General features: G+C 38.3%; 1 protein-coding gene across 1 annotated transcript in view; it reads right to left on the bottom strand.

Moving 5' to 3' along the window:
* The window catches only part of Naa15 (N-alpha-acetyltransferase 15, NatA auxiliary subunit), a 71,982-nt gene that overhangs the window by 27,116 nt on the left and 21,539 nt on the right, over positions 1-23,327 (bottom strand). The window contains exons 2-10 of the mRNA XM_076574058.1: positions 17,416-17,500; positions 14,591-14,695; positions 11,514-11,671; positions 10,563-10,697; positions 9,176-9,329; positions 7,663-7,782; positions 4,757-4,852; positions 4,531-4,637; positions 1,888-1,960 (exon numbers count right to left, since the gene is read on the bottom strand). Of these exons, the coding sequence (XP_076430173.1) occupies positions 1,888-1,960; positions 4,531-4,637; positions 4,757-4,852; positions 7,663-7,782; positions 9,176-9,329; positions 10,563-10,697; positions 11,514-11,671; positions 14,591-14,695; positions 17,416-17,500 (1,033 nt within the window). The remainder of the gene's footprint in view (positions 1-1,887; positions 1,961-4,530; positions 4,638-4,756; positions 4,853-7,662; positions 7,783-9,175; positions 9,330-10,562; positions 10,698-11,513; positions 11,672-14,590; positions 14,696-17,415; positions 17,501-23,327) is intronic.

Genomic DNA, 23,327 nt, shown 5'->3' with positions numbered 1-23,327 from the left:
TTTCTAAGGACAGAAAAATAGTATACATAACAATATATTCATCAGAGTCTAGACTAAGAAAATTCATTCGCCAATAAATAAATCACAGGTTCAAGAGATGATAGAACAACATGAATTAAAACAGACATAAAAGACAACAACCAAATTCTGTAAGTTACATGGATCTTCAAACAAAAGGAAAGGGCTGGGTGTGGTACAATCCAAGCACTTGGGAGACTATGGAAGGAGTACTGCTGAGCTGGCTAGTTTTATGCCAACTTGACACAAAATGAGTGATTTGGGAAGAGGAAGCCTCAAGTGAGAATACCCCCACCAGGCTGGCCTGTGGGCAGGCCTGTAGTGCATTTTTTAAATTAGTGATTGATGTGGAAGAGCCCAGACCACTGTCAGTGGCGCTACTCCCAGGAAGGTGGTCCGGAGGTGTGTAAGACATCAGGCTGAGTGAGCCCCAGGAAACAGGCCAGTAAGCAGCCCTGCTCCATGACCTCTGCTTCATTCAGGTCCTGCCTCCACACTGCTTGCTACCTTACTCCTTCCCGATTCCCTCAGTGATGGAGGGTGACCTAAGAGTGGTAAACTGCAACAAACTCTTCTCTCCAGAAGTTCTTTTTTGTCATGGTATTTACCACAGCAACAGAATTCTAACTAAGACAACTGTCATGAGTTCAAGACCATCTTAAATTATAAGGTTAAGCCCCTAATCTAAAAAATCTGGAAGGAAAAAGAAAAAAAAAGGATGGAGAAAAAAGAGGGAAAGGAGAAAGGAAGGGAAGGATGAAGGGATTGAGTTAGAAGGGAGGAAGCCAGTGCGCACCTATTTGTGTGTGACCCAGCAGCACACATGTACATAGAGGACAGAGGACAACATCAAGTGTCATTTCTCGGTTGCAATGGATCTCTCATTGGGATCAGAGGCCTGCTACCTAGTAAATAAATCCTCCCCAATACTGGGAATATAAACACATACCACAAGGCCTTGCTTTTTTTTTTTTCTAAATTGAAATCAAACTTGGGGGTCTTTACACTTGCCAACAAATATTTTACAGATTGAGCTATCTGTAAGCATAATGAAGGTATCATCCTGGTTTGTATGTCTGTATGTGGGGTTCTTTTGGGGGAGAGCGGGCATGGAATACTTGAGATTGAACTCTACTTCCTGGTAAGACACACCAAGCAAATACTCTACCACTGAGCTGTATCAGCAACCCTCTTTTTCTTTCTATTTTAAAAATTTGAAGCAGGTTCTCACTTGCCCAGAGGCTTTGAACCTCTTAAAATTCTCCTACCTCAAATACTCAGAGTAGATAGGATTACAAGTTTGTTTGTTTGAAATGAAGTACTTCACTTAAGATATGTTGAAAAATTCATGAAATAATGTAAAGCTTGGGATTTAAGAATAGAGGGAAAGCCAGGTATGATGGCCCACACCTTTAATCCCAGCACTCATGGGGCAGGGGCAGAGGCAGGTGGAACTCGGGGAGTTTGAGGCCAGTCTGGTCTACAGATCGAGTTCCAGGACAGCCAGGCCTACACAGGGAAACACTGTTTTGAAGAACTAAAAAGGAAAAAGAAAAGTAAAAAAACAGAGGGAATTAGTTAAGGCTATGATTAAATGTTTGGATATGGATTTAAAATTATTGCAGCCAAGTGATGAGTAAATGAAGGATCATTTTATTACTAAATCAAGTTTCATAGATCCTTTAAACTTGACATAGCTTTCCAATAAATTGATATGATTCTTAATAAAACATTATCATGACACTGTCTGTAGTTAATGGATCTTCATCATAATAGGAAAAGAAGTTCAATGCACCATACTTGCTATCAAAATAATGAAGACTAACCTGAATGATAATTTCATAATCTATTAAAAACATATGTACTCACCATTGGGGTTAAACAAGCGACAGCTTTTTAGAGAGGTTTCATAACCAACTACTAGTTCTTCTACGATTGCCACCTAAAGTACAAATATGAGCACATTTTAATGAAACAAAGTTATTGCTCTTATGCAAAATGTGTTCCTTATATAGAGGACTAAACAAATATTCCAACACATATCCCCTCCCTTTATGAATATTTGAACCTCTAGGCAAAAACCTAAAAAGTCTCAGCCAGGCAGTGGTGGTATACCAATTTAATCCCAGCCTTCATGAGGCAGAGGCAAGTGGATTTTTGTGAGTTTGAGATCAGCCTGGTATACAGATTGAGGTCCAGAACAGCCAAGGCTATACTGAGAAACCTTGTCTTTAAAAATAAAATAAGACTCCAAAAAAAAAAAAAAAAAAAAAAAAAAAAGCCGGGCGTTGGTGGCGCACGCCTTTAATCCCAGCACTCGGGAGGCAGAGGCAGGCGGATCTTTGTGAGTTCGAGGCCAGCCTGGGCTACCAAGTGAGTTCCAGGAAAGGCGCAAAGCTACACAGAGAAACCCTGTCTCGAAAAACCAAAAAAAAAATAAATAAATAAAAAAAAATAAATAAATAAAATAAGACAAAATAAAAAAAAAATCTAAAAATGAAGGTCCAATCTCCTAAAGCCTTACTACTAAGTTCCTTTCCCTGACAGAAAGTAAAACATCTACTAAACCAGCAGTCAGTCAATGTTGGACAAAGGCAATGCTACAGATAACTTACATCTAAATTAACTTTTGATCTTAAAACATATAATGAATACCAACAGTTATCATCTGTTATGATCAAGAACTAAGTGCCATAACCTAGCATGGCAGCACATGCATGTAAATGCCAGCACATATGTAGGAGGGGAAGGCAGAAGGATTCTGAGTTTGATCAAGGTCAGGCCCAACTATGTAGCAAGCCTGAAACTTGAGACATGAAGTCTGGCCTCAAATAAGTAACAAGAATTAAATGCTATGTGAAAAGGGCATTTTCCTAACTGTCTGGTAAATGAACTCTTCACAAAATCCAGGAGAAACATCACCACCCTGAAGCCCAGCAAAGTGGAGTGCTTAAAGTCCAGGAAAATACCTGTCTGTCCAGGTTGTACTTTTACCTAAATTTTAACTACTTCCTCAGAGGCATGAAGTACTTCTATTTCATTAATTCCCTAATTTAAGCAGAGCACAGTGGCAGATGTCTGCAGTCCTATTCAAGTGTCTGAGGCAAGAGGATCAAATGTACCCAGAATTTCTAGTCAACTTGGGCCATATAGCGCAATACCCACAACAAATCTAAAAATAAATAAATAAATAAATAAATAAATAAATAAATAAATAAATAAATAAATAAATAAATAAAAAACAAAACAGAAACCAGGATTTATTTATTTGATTTTCATTACTAAAGAAACTCTCTTAAATGGCCCACAGACAGATTATTGCTGTTCTCCTTGTGAGTGGACTACAAGCATGGAAGGGTCACAGCCATGTTATTCTAATATACCTGTGTTCTCCTCCCAAGTTAGGATATACACTTGTACCAATATGCGATATGTCATCCCCAAACTGTTTGAATTAGGTGCATTTAGTAACAACTGAACTATCATAATTCAGAATTTAATCCAATATTAGGTAAAGTTTGTAAAAGTAAAAATTTATTTCAATAAGTTGGATACTATTAAAAGACTAGAAGAAAATTATAAAAATATAGGACTGTAGATTTAAGACTGCTGCGCAAACAATTCTCACTACTCCAAAACTAGAATAGGTTAGATTTTATGGATGTGGCCTCTGGTAAGGGAAAAAAGAGAAAGGAGTGGCAAGTAAATGTACATCATGTGTTATGCATGCTTAATTTCTTTCACCTTTCTAGTTCTTTTCAATGTCTTTCATGTTTTTAACTCAATACATCTTTTTTTTAAAAAAAAATTAATTTTATGTGCATTGGTGCCAGGGTGTCAGACCCTTGGAACAGAAGTTACAGATAGTTGTGAGCTGCCATGTGGGTGCCTGGAATTAAACCCGGGACCTCTGGAAGACCAGCCAGTGTTCTTAACCACTGAGCCATCTCTCCAGCCCTAACCCAATATATCTTGATGACATTGTTCTGGCAAAGAAGCAATCAACATAAAGATTAAAATGCCCTCTTAAAAAGCACTTGAAGGCTGGGGTAGGGGTGGGGGGTGGGGATGGGGTGGCGGCACACGCCTTTAATGCCAGCAGGGACAGGTAGATCTCTGAGAGTTAGAGGCCAGCCTGGTTTACAGAGCCAGTTCCAGAATAGCCAGACCTGTTACACAGAGAAACCCTATCTCAAAAAACCAAAAGAAAAAAAAAATTCTTCTGAAGAACTTTTTTACTGAATAAAAATGGTGGGTTACAAGATTAAAATTTAGTTTCAAGAAAAAGAAAAACACTTCTGACAATAAAAACGGGTTAGAAAAACATGTTAGTATGAGCCAAGGGAAGAGAAGAAAGCAAACACTGAAGTCACTAAAGCACCACAGAGCAAACCGACTACAACGGAAGGTCTAGAAGCATTCCCATTGCAGGCCAAGAGACTAACAGGCTCACAAGAGGTAGTACTGGGCCCAGGTAATGGAGAGCACCGAGGACATCGTGGTCGACTTTACCTTCTCTTTATCTCTGTATAACGACCTCAAAGTATTGAAGACAGGTGGACAACCCTTACTGAAATTCATCCTTAGGAATCTATCCAAACACTCCTTGAACTTCTCTCCTGGAAGAGAAAGATTCTGTTGACAACTCTTAACAATGCACACATTAGCCTTCATAAACATACGTATTCATACTTAAATCATGATAGCATTTTCTTTCTTTTGCAATTAATCCACTTACCAGATAAAAAGTTTAACGGTAGCCTTCTTGGCACCAGTCCTCTGGGATATTTAGTCCAGGCCTCCTCATATATTTTTAGCCGTTCCAACATATTAGCTGTAGACCAAAAAAAGAGAGGGGGAAAAAAAAAAAAACTTTGTATTTGTAATTACAAATTGCACATTTCTACCCAATTACATTGAGTTTGAGGCCAGCCTGGTCTAACATAGCAAATACAGAGCCAATCAGAGCTACATAGCAAGACTGGTCTCAAAACAGAAAAATAAAAGGGAAAGTTGTACAAGAAAATTATATGTAACCTTACTAATTAAATTTAACAATAATTTTAAAGTATTTCCAATTGTTTTCATACTTTAAATACCCATTAGCCATACAAAGTAAATAATTTAAAATCTCAGGACCTGATTGTAAGAACCCGAGTCACTGTCCATGGCTTCTCTGTTCTGAGTTTCTCCTGTGATTTATTTGGAACATGTGTACCTGTCCCGTATTTCCATGTCTTCATACTTTGCTTTTACTCTCAGCACAAAGCCATTCGTTAGTTTAATCTTCCATGACCCTAATTTCCCTTTGTCTGATGTGGTCTCTGTCCTAACAGATGTTCAGATCTTTACTTCAGGAACAAAGGGATGGTCTGTGATCTAGAATTCTCCAAACTGAGAGCCCAGCATCCACTTCAGGCAGCTATGTCTCATGGCTCTAATTCCCTCTATCGTAGATTCCTCCATTACCTAACACGGAATGATGATGTTCCTATGAAAGTGTAAGTTCCCAGTTAAAGTTATCACCAGCAAGGTTTCTCCTGAATGTATCAATAACATCAGAAATGGCCCACTATACCAGCCTTAAGAGGAATTGAGTCAAACCAGATTGTGTGGGTGAAGTTTTCTGATGTAGTGTTTGTTTGTTTTTCAAGACAAGGTTTCTCTGTGTAGCCCTGCTTGTCACTCTGTAGACCAGGCTGGCCTCAAACCCAGATTTACCTGCCTCTTCCTTCTAAAACGTGGGATTAAAGGCATGCACTACCACACTCAGCTCATGCTTTCTATCTCATTATCATTTCTATGCTCAGTATTTGGAACAACTGGTTCTCAATTACCTGTACCCAATAGCACATGCTGAAGTCACTCAGCTGGCCTTTTAGATGCCTCTATACCTTTTTTCCTTTTTGTACTTTTTAGACTTTACCTGTTTTCTTCCCTGTGTGTCAGCTTCTGCTTTAAGGAGTATAGGTTATGCAAAGCTGTTGCTGATAAAGTTATTTGTTTTAGGCCATTCATAGGAGAGAGCAAGAGATGGAAATTTAACACATCTTCTCACAAAATCATGCTGCACGTGAAGCATGCCAACATTTATACGGCTGTAGGAGCTGCCCTGCCGGCTACAGCCACAGCTGACCAGAAATTCTGCTTGTCTCTATCCTCAGAGATAGGTCCATTCACAGTAAGGACAAATTTACACTTCCCTTTTATGATTTCAAAGCTACTATATATTTATCATTTTTTTTCCCAGAAGTTATTTCGGGCTGGGTATGATGGTGCATGCCTTTAATATCAGTACTCTCAATGGAGGGGCAGGTGATCCCTGAATCTAAGGCCAGCCAGGGAGATAGTAAGATCTTTTTCAAGAAATAAGTTATTTCAAATCATTTCTTTCTTTCTTTGAAGACAAGGCCTCACTACGCTACCCTTGCTAGCCTAAAAATCACTATGTAGACAGTCTATCCTCAAATTCAGAGATCTGTTGCCTCTGCCTCCTAAATACCAGGATTAAAGGTATGTGTTACTGTGCCTGGCAGTCCCCCACGCCCACCCCAGTTTTTTCTTTTTTTAACTGAAAAAATTTATGGACCTGGAGAATGGCTCTATGATTAAGAGCACTGGATGCTCTTCCAGAAGACCTGGCCTTGATTTCGAGCAAGTTCACAACCATTTGTAATCCCAGTCCAAGGCGGCCTGATGACTTCTGGCCACCATGGAGATCAGGCATGTTCAAAGTGGTGCACATACATGCATGCAGGCAAATCACTCTTATACATAAAAATTTAAACTTATGGCATTTACTTATTTGAGTGTGGTGTGGTGTGTGTTGGGGGTGGGGGCACCCACATGCATTAGCATTTCACTGTAGACTTAATTTTGAGGTCACAGGTTGGGAGTCAAGTCTCTTCTTCTACCATGTGGGTCCCAGGTATCAAGCTCAGATCACAAAAGTACCTTTACCCACTAAGTCATCTCTCTGGCCATTTTCAAACAATTCTATCATCTTGTAAAAGTAGATTTGAGAACATTCTCAATCTTTCATATGACTGAGAAGTATACTTATACATTTAGATTTTGGACCTACTGTTTCAATTGTTATTTCTGAGTATCAGTATATAAAATCTGACCTTGAAACTACTTTTTCAACCCAGGCTGGCTTCAAACTCAAGATTCTCCGACCTCATCCTCTCAAGTACAGAGGTTGTAAGCATGAACTAACAAAATCTAGCATGTTAGACTTGAACGAACTTCTGCTTCTTTTTATTTGTTTGTTTAGTTTTCTTGAGACATAGTCTCACTATATAGTCCTGGAATTCACTTCCTAGGTGCCAATTAAAGAAGTGTCTGGCTCCAGATTCTGTATGGCCTTAACCACTGTTTTTTGGTTGCACTTTACAAAGCGTTAATAAAACATACATTAAGAAAAGGATGAAGAAAAAAAAAGCTTGGCTGTGGTTGTGCATGCCTTTAATCTCAGCACTCAGGAAGCAGGGGCAAGAAGACGTCTGTGAGTTTGAGGTCAGCCTGGTCTATAGAATGAGTTCCAGGACAGCCAGGACAACACAGAAAAACTGTCTCCAAAAAAAAAGAAAAAGAAAGAAAGAAAAAAGAAAAGAATAAAAACAGTGACTATAAGGACACTACCTGGCTTCAGTGCTTTCTCTAAGCCTTTGTAATAGGCCCAGTTTTCAGGGTTCCGTTCTTGTAATCCTCTATAAACATCAGCAGCATCTTCCAAACGACACAGCTGCAACAGAAGTTCCCCTATTTAACAAAGAGACAATAATTAAAACACCCAAGGAAATTTTCCCACAAAAATTCTCTTTAAAGTCTGGTTTTGAATTAATGTTTGACACTGGACAGTGTTCTCCTGAGTTCCCAGCGTCCTTATCCTGCTTCGAATGATCAAATAAGTTACTACTATTTTCAGTATTATAAAGCAGGCATAACTTGAGTAAATTTGTGAAGGGTCTTTCAGAGTGTTGTAAAAATTAAGACTTTGAACCTCAACATGTGGCTGGGTTCTCAAAGTACATCTGACAATAATTAAAGACATTTTGTTTGCTCTTCTAACAAGACAAAGCTCTGAATACTATAAAACACCCTACAACGCACACAAGAGACATTCAGTCTTAAGAAGCCAGGCCAGAACACCAACAGAACAGCTGAAAAGGCTAACCTATCACAACATAAAAGGACGTGGTCTCCAATCAATCAATCAATCAATCAATCGATCGATCAATCAATCAATAAACTAACAAATGAATAAGAACTATAAAGCTCTCTTTTTCTCAGCCTAGGAATAAATGGTAGCATTTGGAGACATTTATTTAAGGACCTACCTTTTCTATCACAAAAGAATCCCAATCGTGTTCCTTTCCATTTAGAATTTATGGTTTTTCTATTTTTTCAAAGAAATTCAGATAAACCATAAAGAGATCTGGGAATTCTTTGTTTTAGTTTATTTTTGTTGAATTGTTTTCGGTTTTTTTTTTTTTTTGTTTTGTTTTGTTTCTGTTTTGGAGGGGAAGGAGGGGGTCTGGTTGAGACAGGATCTTGCTCTAGAATCCAGGCTGGCCTCAAACTCCTGACCCTGCCTTAGTCCCTTCAGTGTAGGATTGTAGGAGTGCACCACTACATCCAGTTTCCTCTACATATTTTAGTAAGGACTCATTTATAAATATATACTACTGGTAATAAAATCTGGCATACAGTACTTACACTGTAATTTTTCCAGTGAGTTATTTCTAAAATAGTTAACCTTGTTTTATAAAATTACAACTGTCTCCTGTGTTTTGACCAAATCCTGTAGTGATTTCTTTTCCTTTTTTTTTTTTGCAGTACTGGGAATTCAAACTCAAGACCTCATACATGCTAGGCTAGTAGTACTCTACATCTGAGCTATATCCCCAATGAAAAATCAAAAACAAAAACACTTCACCAAAGTCATTTTATTAAATGAATTTTTGTGGATTTTTCTCCTCAATCAACAATGTTCATCATTTAATGCATATTTTCCTACACCACAAATTATTCAAAATGCATGAATGATACACCTATTTCCTTATCAACAAACTGAATTATATGCAACTGTCAGCAGCAACTATGAATTTTCAGCCCACCCTTGGCTATAATTAAAAGTTAGTTTTTAAAATACCTTTGGTTTCTTCTACAGCAAGTTTATCACAAATTTGCTTTTCATAAGTACAAAGATGTTCCAAGGCTTCTCTATAGAGACCTGCTTCCCGAAGAACTTGATTTTGATATAAAAGGAGTTCACTATACTCATAATCCACTTTATCAGGAGATGTCTGCATGTAGATATAAGGAATGCTAACAATAAGAATTTTATTTTTGCATTAGAAAATTATTTACACACCCCAAACAAAAAGATACCCTGTTAACAGCAATACTTTAAAAATTCCTAAATATCTGTTTATGAAATGTTAATAAAAGCTTATAATAAATTGAATATAATAACCCACAAGTTCAGATATACAATAAATAAATGGAAAGAGGGAAATCTGTTAGCAACAGAATGCAAATAAAAAATCTAGAAGAAAATGATGCAGTCAAGAGAATCCCTACTTCATAGCTCCAATTTTAACAGCTGAGCCACGCAGTGAATGCTCAAGGCTAGTGGTCAAAATCTGATGACAGATGAGCTGTTTGGTCTTAGGTTGTTCATAAATAAAAAGTAAAACAAGTTTACAGTTGCAAATACTGTGTTAACAGCAATAAAATGGAATGGATAAATTATATACCAGTTGCTTCTCTGTGGATTTCTGTGAGAAGTGCAGTTTTAACTAACAACTGAGGGAAGGCAAATAAATCCAAACTAAGGAATGTTCCAAAAACATTACTGTATGTTCAGTAAAATAATTAATAGCAGAAAATACAAATCTTTTTTATTTATTTATTTATTTGTATTATGTGCACTGGTGTTTTGCTATGGGTGTTGGATCCCCCGGAACTGGAATTACAGACAAGTGTGAGCTGTCATGTGGGTGCTGGGAATTGAACCCAGGTCCTCTGGAAGAGCAGTCAGTGCTCTTAACCACTGAGGCATCTCTAAAGGCCCAGAAAATACAAATTATTTAAAATTATTTCATGTAGACTCCAGAGAAATGATCACTACATGACAGTTATGCCTCCAAACCAGACAATGGAATTGAAAAAAATTGTTAGAAAGAAAAAAAGAAAGACCATTTTCACTATGTACCACAGCTTAAAAATAACTCTAATTTTGATAATCTGTGATACCATCTGCAGTTATAACAATTACAATAATTCTTAGGAGCACTGTGAAGTACGTAAAGAGTATGTCTGTAATCATTAAGCACAGATATTAACTGTAAACATTTTAAAGTACACGTACCACACGTTTTACCATTAAATACAGGTGATTCCTACAGATTTTCCTACTACTCTTTTCATTGTGAACAGTTTGAAGCTATTTCCAAATAAAATGTTAGCTAAACTAGATAAACTTCTTTCTTTTAGTTATACTTAAAATCAGACACAATAAACTGGCTTGTTATTACCTGCTGTGTTTTCCTAAATTCTTCTAAAATTTTTGCTGCCATTTCATAGTCTTCTAATAAATGGTAAGCAATAGCATAACCAATCCATGATGCTCTCTGGGCAGGTCGAAGCTGAAGCAATTGGTATCTTGTTTCCTTCACAGGGTAGAAAAACAAAACGTACACTTAGGTTTACAGTTAAAGCAAACGCTTCTCCATTGACTAGCACACAAGGCCCTGAGTTTAGTCCTGGGCCCCAAGAAAACAAAAGATCATATTAATTTGCTTCATAATTATTCCTTCTGTTAACACAATTCTGATAACTATTTTAGAAAAATTTCAACATCTAATATTATATAGTTGTATAAAGACAAATAAATACTTTGAAGCCTCCAGTTCTAATCTTATGGTATTTTTCTTAACTTGAGACCAGATATCCTTCTTTATTTCCTGATCTCCTCAGCAAAAGCAGCAAATGAAATTCTTTAGAAAGTTCACCCCACGAATTTAATTAAGGCATGTAAAGAAAGCAGCTTGCAAGCACTACCATGAAGAAATAGAATATTAAAGAGGAAATAATAAACCTACTACTGATTTAAGGGTTAAACAGAAGTTACTGAACTGTATTAAATCTCAATGAATATAAAGAGACAAACAAAAAAATTTAAAACTTACTTTACAAAAAATGACAAAAGACTATAGTTATAAAATACTAATAGCAACATTCTACCTGAGTATTAATGTTTAACAAAATAAGTAACAACAAACACAGCAGTCCTACTCTAGCTCAAAACAAAATGATTTGTTTTTAAGATATAACTATTCCAATCACTGGTGTAATCACTAAGGGGAGCAGTTAGTTCAATTTCTTTCAAAAAATGGAAAGAAAAATTGATTTACCAGAATATTAAATGTTCTAAGTGACAAGATTATTCTCTTGTGATAAAGTAAAAAAATAACTATTTTACTTACCCTATAACCCTCAAGATCTCGCATTTGAATCTGTAGTAGGGAAAGATCTCTTAAGATCTGAAGATTGTCCTTGTCCCATTTCAGTGCATTTCGGTAGCACTTAATGGCTTCATCATATTTCTTGTCTGACCTCTGAAGAAGGCCATAAACATGCCAACCTAAAGGAACTTAGTTAAGGATATAACCTACATGTCAAGAAATACTATTCCCAGACAGGTGTGAAAGCACATGCCTTAAATCTCAGCACTCAGGAAGCAGAGAGAGACAAACAGACTTTTGTTGAGTTTTAGGTCAGCCAGGGGTACACAGTGAAACCTTTCAAACAACAACAAAAAAAATATTTTACACATACACACCAAACAATCTCCCAAGAAATCTGAAAAGCTAACATTTGTAAATTTCTGAATGTAAACGGAGACACTGGGAAAGAATACACAGATAAAAGAGAATTTAACGAACAGAAAAGAACACAGCATTTGAAGCCAGACAATTAGGTCTAACCTGCTTTATTAACACTATAACCTCAAAAAAATTAGCTTTATCTTGTTTCTCATTTACAAAATGTAAATAAAAATATCTACACAGGGCCGGGCGGTGGTGGCGCACGCCTTTAATCCCAGCACTCGGGAGGCAGAGGCAGGCGGATCTCTGTGAGTTCGAGGCCAGCCTGGGCTACCAAGTGAGTTCCAGGAAAGGCGCAAAGCTACACAGAGAAACCCTGTCTCAAAAAACCAAAAAAAAAAAAAAAAAAAAAAAAAAATCTACACAGCAGAGCAAAACAAGAATAACTAACTGAAATAATATTCATGAAAGTACTCACTGGCTGACACAAAGCAAACACCAAGTAAATGTAAAGAACAGTCTTTAGCATTAAAAGGAAAGAGAAGAACTAGGCCATGATGTGTAATTATATGATATCCTGAAGGGCTTTCCTTTGACTAAAAAGTCTTTAGGATAATGCTTCTACATGGCACAAAGATCCCAAAACTCAATCACATATAAAACCAAAACACTAACTTAAAGAATTGATACATATTCTCAATAATTGGGGTTTATTTCCTACATTCAGAGATCTTATAGTTTACTAAAGGAAACAAATAAGCAAGGAAACTGACAACTGGTTATAAGAATATTATATAGCCAGGCATGATGATACATGCCTTTAATCCCAGCATTCAGGAAGCAGAGGTAGGCAGATCTCTGATTTCAAGGACAGCCTGGCCTACAGAGTTGCAGCAGAGCTGAGGCTACACAGAGAAATCCTATTGAGAGAGAGAGAGAGAGAGGGAGAGAGAGAGAGAGAGAGAGAGAGAGAGAGGGAGAGAGAGAGAGAGAGAGAGAGAGAGAGAGAGAGAGAGAGAGAGAGAGAGAGAGAGAGAAGGAGAAGGAGGAGGGGGGGGGAGGGAGGGAGGGAGGGAGGGAGGGAGGGAGGGAGGGAGGGAGAGAAAGATCTCATCTAGTATAAGCCCTTTTTACTGTATCACTATAGATGCTCAATCCTACTACCCCTTTGGTCTTTTTTTTTTTTTAATTCTATTCTCTACTCTTTAAACCCAAAAAATAAAAACCAAAATAATGTGTCTTTAATTCTTTCTCCTAAACAGCCTATCATCTTCAAGGAGTTTAACTTTCTTAGAAAGTTCGTCAGAGAACTAGAGAGGCAGCTGAGTGATTCAGAGCACTTGTTGATCTTGTCGTGGACCTGGGTTCATTTCCCAGCACCTATGTAGTGGCTCACATCATTAGTAACTCCAGTTCCAGAGGATCTAACACCCTCTTCTGGCTCCCAAGGGCACCAGGCAGGCATGTGGTGTAAATGCATACATGCAGGCAAAAGATTCATACACATAAAAATTAATCTAAAAAATAGTAATTTAAGTGAGTTACATCTACTGTGAGTAAGTAAACCCACAGCAGAATGGGAGGGTATCTACAACTGCACGACTGAGCCCTGGCTTACCTTTCTAGTTCCTGATCACTCTTCTTGACACGCTTCTGCTTTGCAGGACTAGTGGTACTTCTTTGAACAATCCATGTTTTATATACACTCAAAATGTTCTAGGTAGGTATCTAGTACTTTCCTTCAACAGACTGTTTACTCCACCTGTACTAACCTAATAGACTGCTGAACACTTGAAAATGTGCTAAATGACTCAGCTCTTAAATTATTCTAGCCACAAAGCAAGGACAGGGATCCTTATTAGAGACGGAAAACTACCAAAGTACATTTTTCCCCTCTGTTTTCCCTCATACATTTCTACTCAAATACAGCTCTTATCAACCCCTTAACACAAATTTTGTTATCTATTTCAACATTAAGTCACCACAACCAGTACAGTATGAATATCCCCATTTCACAAATGAGGAAACTGAGTCATAACAGAAGAGGTTGAGTAGGGCTTTGGTCTAAGTGAAGTTCATCACACGCTAAACCTATACTTCACCACCTCTGCTCTTACTCAATATAGTATAGGTTCTTTAATATTCCTTACACTATAGCCTCTCTAAAGTTATGACCATGGTGAACGAAATCACTGTCTTGGACCATTTAGTCTGCTATAACAAAATACCTTACTTAAACTGGGTAATATATAAACAGAAGAAATCTGCTGTTCATACTACTTCTGAATACCCATTATCTAGTGAGTCTTGCTCTCCTTCATAGATGGCATATGCTAACTGTATCCTCATGTGGCAAAGAGGCTTTTATATGAAAGTACACCCTACTCACTTTTTAAACAACCCTACCTCTTAATATCATCACTCTAGTGACTAGGCTTCAACATGTGAATTTAGAGGGATATAAATATTCAAGCCACAGCAATAGCCCCTCCCAAAATAAGAAGAGCTTCCACAAATACAGTTTTTCTAACATGTATTGTTAAAATGCAGTGGTTACATGAAAAAAAGCTCCCTGAATCATGACGGTTGTTTTCAGTTTAAGAAAAAAAACAAAAACAACAACAACAAAAAAAACCCCACTTCCTCATGGTAAGAGGCATCTACATTTCTTGACTCAGTTTGTATTCTTATATCAAAACAGCCATTCAATCTTTAAATACTCTTCAAAAGGATACACACATGACTCTTCAAGTCATTTCTCAAACCTCTGCGAACCAATTCATAAGCTTCTTCCTTTTTTCCCAGACAGTTCAACGTTAATCCCTTCATAGCCAGCGTTTCTAGTTTAATAAGAAAGAAAGAAAAAAGAAGTAGAAGAAAGTAATCAATAAGAAATAGCTATAATCTCAAAAACAACCAGCACAAACATTTCAAGATTAATAAAATGTTTCCAGGCTTGTACAGAATTAAAATATTTTCAAAAACCAACAAGGCAACTAAGCAAAAAACTCTATATTCTGTTCTCATCGATTTGTTTTTTAAATGAATAAATGTAAGATAAAACCTAACCGGGTATGGTGGCATCTGTCTTTAATCCCAATACTCAGAAGGCAGAAGCAGACAGACCTCTTGTAAGTTTGAGGCCAGGACATACATCTACATATAAACTTTGCTGGTTGGCTAGGACAACATAGTGAAACCCTGTCTCAGAAAGAAAAAAAAAAAAAGATAAGAACACAAAATGCACCAACATCTGACTAGGCATACTATCTAGTAATAATCACTCTACTGGCATTCTTAGGGAAATTCACGAGATTGACTATATACCTATTCCTTTAAAATAGGAAATACTCTCTTGAAAACAGACTTCATTTTTATGAATGTAAGCTGTAGGAAAGCTAAATCAATTCTTCATTAAGACACACATAAATTATCTACAGTTCTGATTTTGTGTGTTTATGACTTGTGTATTTGTATGTGTTTGTATGAAGGCACTTGCATGCACCAGCACATGTGTTGAGGTCAGAGGAGAACCTTGGGTTTCTGTCCTTGCTTTCAATCTTGTCTGAAGCAAAGCCTTATTGTTATCTGCAACTGTGTATGCCAAATAGTTGGTCTCTCAGCTTCCTGAGATTCTCCTGTCTTTGCTTCTTATCACCCATAAGTGTATTGGGATTACAAGGGTGCACACTGCCTTTTCTAGCTTTTCTTGTGGTTTAGAGGAATTTCAACTCAAGATCTTCATGTTTGCTTTAGCAAGTATGTTACTCACTGCCACCTACACATCCCCTACATCTCTGATTTTCAGAAATTTATTATTGAGTCTTTAGGATTACTATGACGAATACAGTTAAAGATGTCAGAAGCTCACCATTTCCAATCACCAGTTTGAGAGCACAGGAAGGGAAAGAGGGGGCTGGTGAGATGGCTCAGTGGCACTGGCTGCTCTTCCCAAGGACCCAGGTTCAATTCCCAGCACCCACAAGACAGCTCACACCTGTCTGTAATTCCAGTCCGAGGGCTTCTGACACCCTCACACACATATACATGTAGGCAAAATGCCAATGCACGTAAAGTAAAAATAAAAAAAAATAGATTAAAAAAAAAAAGAAAAAAGAGTATTGTGGGAAATAGTAACTTTTCAAACAAGAAAAGGTATTCCAAATTTTTATAGTGCATAATCCTATGAGAGTTAAAACAAATACTGTGATTTGCCTAATTTTTAAGATAAAATTTTAGAACTATAGCGGGTGGTGGTGGTGCAAGCCTTTAACCCTAACAGAGGCAGGCTGATCTCTTTGAGTTCAAGGCCAGCTTGATCTACAAAGCAAATTTCAGAACAGCCAGGGTTACACAGAGAAACCTTGTCTCAAAAAAACCAAAAGAAAAAAAAAATTTAGAGCTCTATATAGGAAAGAAAGAATACAGATCTGGATAGGGCCAGGTGTCGAGTGCACCCGTAACCCTTGCACCTAGATGACGATGGCAGCACAAAAGACCGTGGGTTACAAACCAGCAGGAGCTCCGCTCTCACAAACAAAATAAAGCCCTAAGGTGTCATCTGCCTAGAGTATCTCCAGTGAAGTTGTGATACTTCATAACCAACCTAATTTCAGTCTGCTAAAATATCAGGGAGATGTTCTTTCTTCCTAAAATGTTTTAGAAAAAAAAAGAGAGAAAACTACTCTAAAACTATGAGCTATTACACTTTCTGATAATGAAACTATCAGGATTAAATTAGAAGCTCCATTACCAGAACGCACACTTCAGCAATGGAATAAAAAAGAGCCTACTATCGAGATAACAACTGAAGAAGGTTTTCAAGGAAAGGAGATCAGTGTAAGTCTTTTGACTCACTGTTTCCATCTCTAGACTGCAGCATGGTAAAAACCCAAGCACAGGAAATCATAGTATATGAAGAGAAGGAAGGATGAAAACTTCAGAGTCAACGGTCAATCTCTCCTCAACACACAATGTCAATTCATTACTAATGAGTCGTGGTTCCCAAAGCTATCGATATCAGACCCACAAAACGTTATTTTCCTTTTATTTCTTTACAAGTTTAGTCATATACTCACCAACTGTTCTACAAATATCTAATCACCATCATTATTTAGACAAAAGCTATACATCTGGCTGTAAATACAAATGTCTTAACCATGACTCAGTGGTGATGAGCTAATTAAGATACAACATAAATAAGAAACTAAATGGCCATCTTCTGACAAGCTTATGGTAAAGAATAAAATTCTTCCAGCTCAAAGTTCTAAATAAAATTTTCTTATAAACACATTAACTAAAACAAGCATCCAGCCTAAATGGGCTCTTCCGCCTTTCCATTAGCTCTAGTAGAAGAGCTAACACTGAAAATAAGAAGAAACCAAAACTTAAATTGAGTGTGCTATCATTTTCTTGGTATTTAATTCAAAATTCATTATTAAATTTTATCTTCTCATAAAGAGTTAATGATCTACAGCTGAATACAGAGCAAAATAAGGGAAGCCAGACAGCCATTCAATAATGCCAAATCTAGTTAAAGGTACACAGTATTTGTCCTTACCTCCATGCTCTGCAAATTTGGGATTGGAAAGGATTTGCTTACAGAACTTCAATCCATTTCTATACTGTTTATGTTCATAACATCTCTGTCAAAAAAAAAGAAAGTATGTCAGTTTGTCAATATGCAGAAATTTTCCAAGTTCATTATTAAGTTTTTATGCTATTAAGCAGAATGTTACTCTCAGATTCTTCTAAGTCCCACTAAATGGTCACCAAAAGGGGATGAAGATGTAATTCAGTGGCAGAGCACTTGCCTACAATACCCAAAGCTCTATCACCAAAAGTTGAAAGGATTCAATACAAAAAATTAAAAGCAGAACAAAGTGAAAGATAGACCTGAAAAAGCATAAGCTAATTTTAAAAAATCTAGTAACTGAGTCAAAGGAAAAGTAAGTATGATTTAAAAGGGACAGACCAGGCATGATGGTGTACACCTTTAATTACAGCACTCAAGAGGCAAAAACCGATGGGTTCTGTGAGTTTGAGGCCAGCCTAGTCTATATAGTGAGACTCTATATCAAAACACCATACAAACAACAACAACAAAGAAAGGAAGAGAGAGAGAGGGAGGGCGGGAGAAGGAGAAGGAAACAGGAATTATGTTTTTATATTACACTTTCTAACCAAGGGAGTCTTTTAAGCTAAGTGGACCAAATAAGTACATGCCAAATGACTGAAAAGCAGAACCTTCACCACAGTATATTGGGGTGTCATAGAGAAAGGGAGTAGAAGAAAGGAAAACAGGAAAGGAGCAGGAGAAAGGAGAAGAAAAAAAATCACAGGAAAAGGACTTTGATTCCAAGTCTATTTTGTCAGAAATAAATATTGCTACACCTGCTTGGTTTCTAGTTCCATTTCTTGAAATAACTTTTTCTGGCCGGGTGGTGATCCCTTTAATCCCAGCAATCAGAAGGCAGAAGTAGACAGATCTCTGTGAGTTCGAGGCCAGCCTGGTCTATTACCCAGAGAAACTCTGATTTGAATTCCACCCACCCCCCGACCTCCCCCACACACACCCCCGCGCGCCTCAAAAAAAAGAAGTATCTTTTCCCATCTTTCACACTAAGACAGTGTGCTTCTCCTCCAGTGAGATTTCTCTTAGACAGCAAACAGATGGATTCTGTTTTGTAACCTGGTCTGCTGATCTGTGCCTTTTAGTAAGAAACTGAAACCATAAGCATTCAGAGCTATGTATTCACACCTGCCACTGTGTTATGTTTGTATTGATACTTTCTTAATCCTTATCTGCTTATTTGCATTCTAGCAGCACTTTATTTATCCTTCTGTGTCCTCTAGGATGTGCTTATCTTTCTCTCTAATGTTTAGGATTCCTTTAAATATTTTCTCTGGTGCCACTAAATGGTCTTAAGTAAATTCCTTTAGTTTGTGTTTATAATAGAAAGTGTTATTTTTTTCCTTCAATTATGAAGGATGACTTTGCTAGATCCGCAGTTATTGTCTTTCCGACTTTGATATATATTGGTTTGTGCCCTCTAGATTTTCAGAGCTTCTGTTGAGAAATCCACTGTTACTCTGATGGATTTGCCTTTATGGATGACTTGAAACCTGTCTTTTGCAGCTTGCAAGCTCCCCCACCCCCACCCCCACCCCACTGGCTTTGAGATAGGGTTTCTCTATGTAGCCCGCTCTGCCCTGGAACTCACTCTATAGACCAGGCTGGCCTCTGCCTCCTGAGTGCTGGGATTAAAGGCATGAGCCACCAGCACCATGCTAGTTTTCAACCTTTGTTCTGTATGCTTACCATAGAATGTAAGGAGGCTCTTTTCCTGTCTTTTCTGTTGTGGTGCATCTTATCTATCTGGCCAGCTCTTTCCCTGGGTTTTATGCATTTCCTGCTGTGATTTTACTGAATATGTGTTCTATGCCTTTAACTTGAACTTCTCTCATCTACGCCCACAGTGCCCAGATGTCCCACACATCTAATACACCGTACTCTATTTTATTTGTGCCATTGTCTGACTGTTCTAATTCCTCTCCCTTGTCTTCAAGCCCTCCTATTCTTTCATTTTGCTTTGTTTTTTTCAGACAAGGTTTTTCTGTGTAGCCCTGGGTGTCCTGGAACTTACTACGGAGGCCTCAAACTCAAGGGATCTACCTGCCTCTGCTCCTGAGTGCTGAGATTAAAGGCATGGGACACCACACCTGGTATGTCCTCATATTCTTAAGTTATTCACTCTGTAAGTGAAGCTTTCTAGAATTTTTTTACTCAATCTACCTTTTCACTTCCTAAACTCCATTTTTTTCAGTATTTCTGTTCAATTCCACTTTCAGATTGTACTGGTGTCCTTATTCACCTGTCTGCTTCTGTTCTCTTTGAATTGATTCAGAAATCTGTGTACTCTGATTTTATTGTCTAGTCTCGTAATCGTTCTTTTCAATTATTCAGATTCCATCTTACTCTCACAGAGTATACTACTGTAGAATTAGTAATTGTGAAGTCTTATGTTCTGATTTTCCATGTTTCATGTGTCTCTATAGTGAGATTTGGTGGTTGGCTGGATTTTTTACTTAAATAACACTGTTGTTTCAGTAGAAGTATTTGCAATACTCAAGAGGGACTGGATTATAGTAAAGCAGAGTTCCTCCCCACTGGACTGGAGGTGCAGCTCATAACTAAACCCTCAGCTCACAATCAATGCACTAGGCTTGCTCTGTAGTATTTCTTTGAGAATACAATACCAACCAAAGGATAGTCTACTATGGAAATACAGTAAACATAAAAATTCATCCCTTCAACTCCAATCATTTGGAAGGGAGGTAAAGGACAAAAAAAAACAGTATAATGCATGCTAAGATACTCATTAACTAAAGTAAAAATGGAAAAGATACATACAGATTAAGTTCTCCCAGAGGACCCAGGTTCAATTCCCAGCACCCACATGGCAGCTCACAACTGTATGAAGCTCCAGTTTCAGGGGGTCTGACACCCTCACAATGGACATATATGCAGGCAAAACACCAATGCACATAAAATGAAAATAATAAATCATTTTTTAAAAAAAGAAAGATGGCTCAGTGGTTAAGAGCACTTGTTCTTACAGAGGATCCAGGTTTGACTCCCAGAACCCACACGACAGTTAACAACCATCTCTAATTCCCGTTCCCAGGAACCAAAGCCCTCTTCTGATCCCTGCAGGGACCAGAACCCATGTGGTGCACACATGTATGTATAGGCAAAATATACACATAAAATATTTTTTAAGGGCTGGAGAGATGGCTCAGAGGTTAAGAACACTTGCTGTTCTTCCAGAGGTCCTGAGTTCAATTCCCAGCACCCATATGGTAGTTCACAACCATCTGTAATGAGATCTGGTTCCCTCATCTGGCCTGCAGGGATACATGCAAACAGAACACTGTATACATAATAAATAAATAAATCTTTCAAAAAATATTTTTTAAATCTAAAAGAAATTTTTAAGAAAAAATGTGATGAATAATAAAGAGAAAGGGAGGAAATAAAGTAGATCCAGCTAAAGAAAGGATAAAAAGAGAAAGGCTGGAGAGACAGCTCAGTGGTTCAGAGCTCATACAGAACTTGCAGAAAAGCTGAGTTAGGTTCCCAGCATCTCCACTGGGTGGCCCATAAGCACCTGTAAACCCAGCTCCAGAGGTATCCAATGTCTGGCTTCCACAGGCACCTGCACTCACCTCTCCTTGTCCAACCCTCCCCAAATAATATTAATAAAAAACAAACATAAAAAGTCAGGTGTGCCGGGCAGTGGTGGCACACACCTTTAATCCCAGCACTCAGGAGCCAGATGTAGGCAGATCTCTGTGAATTCAAGGCCAGTCTGGTCTACAGAGCAGACGCAGGACAGGCAACACCAAAACTACATGAAGAAACCCTGTCTGAAAAACCAAAAACCAAAAATAAATAACTAAACAATAAAGATTTTTAAAGAGCCAAGTGTGAGCCGGGCAGTGGTGGCATCTTTAATCCCAGCACTGGGAGGCAGAGGCAAGTACATCTTTGTGAGTTCAAGGCCAGCCAGGGCTATTTCACAGAGAAACCTTGTCTTGGAAAAAAAAAAACAAACAAACAAAACAAAACAAAACAAAACAAAAAGCCAGGTGTGGAGGTACACTTTAATCCCAGCACTTGGGAGTCAGAGGCGGGCAGATCTCTGTGAGTTTGAACCAGCATGATTTATATTGTGAGCTCCATTTGAGCCAAGGATTACATGGTGAGACCTTGTCTCAAAAACATAAAACAAAACAAAAACCTTAAAAACAAAATCAGAGAGAGTGGAGGGGAGGGGAGATAAAGGAAGTATAACCAAACAACCTTAAATGATATCAGCACTCAGCAGGGAGACCCATTCCTAGTTCCAGGATAATCTGTGTTTGGGGCAGGACAAAGCCAGTTCATTAAACTGAAGCTAGATATTAAATAAAGCTGCCTGGCACAAGATGTACAAGATTAAGCCAGTCAGCACTCCAGCATGGAGAGGAAAGGGATTTACCAAGCCCCACATCTAGCTGAGGAACAGCAACTAAACACCACTAGGGGGCCATGATAGACTAACTATGCTCCAGTGCACAGGAGCAGCACTAAGTGGACTCAGTTGGGTATGAGAGGGAAGGGGGGGGGAGGAAGAGGAGAAGGAGAAAAGAGAGAAGGGAGGAGGGAGAGGAGAGAGGAGGGGAGGGGAGGGGAGGGGAGGAGGGGGGAAGGAGAGGGAGGGAGGATGAGACTATGATAACCACAGGAAAAGTGGGGATGGAGGGGGATACAGGACGGATTGAAGGAGTTGCTGAGGGAATATGTATGATCTAAATATATATTAGATCACTGTATTAACATATAAAATTAGCAAAGAGTAACATTTTTAGAGAAGGAAAAGAGAATGAGGTAGCTGTACAAACAATCTATGTGGTCTGAGGTGGTCAAAGTGTGCCTCTGCAGTCCCTTGTCAGGGAGCAGCGTGAGTTGATCCTATTTCGTGCAGTCAACAGGGAGCCAAGTCAATCCTCTCTCTTTCCAGTTCCTCACTTAGGCAGGGCACAGACACTATGCCTGTCTTTGTCCCAATCCTCTGGTAAACAGGGTACAAATGGTGGAACAATCTCTGTGGTCCACCCAGGTCTATAGCTCAGACCAGGTTTCTACTTCTTGGGCCACTGTATAGTTCTCAAACGCTATTCCCCTTTCTTTACCCAGAGGCATTTTATAGACCAGGTCTTAAGGTGTCCATGACACCTGCTCTGCCTTCTCAGACACGCAGTGAGGGACTTCTGGCTCTAAGTCACTACATGAGAAGTATCTGTTAGCAGCTGTTGGGACAAAAAACAACACGGACTGTGGGCTCTGAAGCGAAGTAAATCCCCTTTTTCTGCCTAAGAGCATTTTATTTTCCTGACTGCAGTTTAGGGTGGAAAAGGATTCAGCAGTGTCACAATCTGAGCAGCTACCGAGTGAGAAACTGCTTAACAGCTAGACTCTCTCAGAAAGAGCAGCACACAGAAGTCAACAGATACAAGCTTTAGAAATGTCCTTACGAATCTTTGCAAGTCCACACCACACTTAAGCCATGGAAAGGACAACTCCAAAGCAGTACAAGCCTACAAAGCCCATCTGTCTACCAAGAAACCCTGCCTCAAAAAAATAAAAAAATAAAAAATAAAGACAATCATGAAAAGAATAAGCTAAGGCACACCCTCCCCGCCCAAAAAAAAAACCTGCCTGCCAAAACAAAATCCTATTAATAAAGGCAACAGGATCCACACAGTCAACTGACTGTCCATCGTACCTAAAGTTATGAAGGGAAGGCAGTACTACTAGAAACAGAAGTACGTAGGAAAGTGACCCAGAGCCTGCAAGAGTAACAAATTAATGGCATCACACTCAGAAATAATGATGAAGGCAGCAAAGACTTTCAAATAAGTTTCTAT

Source organism: Peromyscus maniculatus, chromosome 6 (genome assembly GCF_049852395.1).
Source record: "Peromyscus maniculatus bairdii isolate BWxNUB_F1_BW_parent chromosome 6, HU_Pman_BW_mat_3.1, whole genome shotgun sequence".
NCBI lineage: Eukaryota > Metazoa > Chordata > Mammalia > Rodentia > Cricetidae > Peromyscus > Peromyscus maniculatus.
This window is presented reverse-complemented; position numbering and strand designations above follow the sequence as displayed.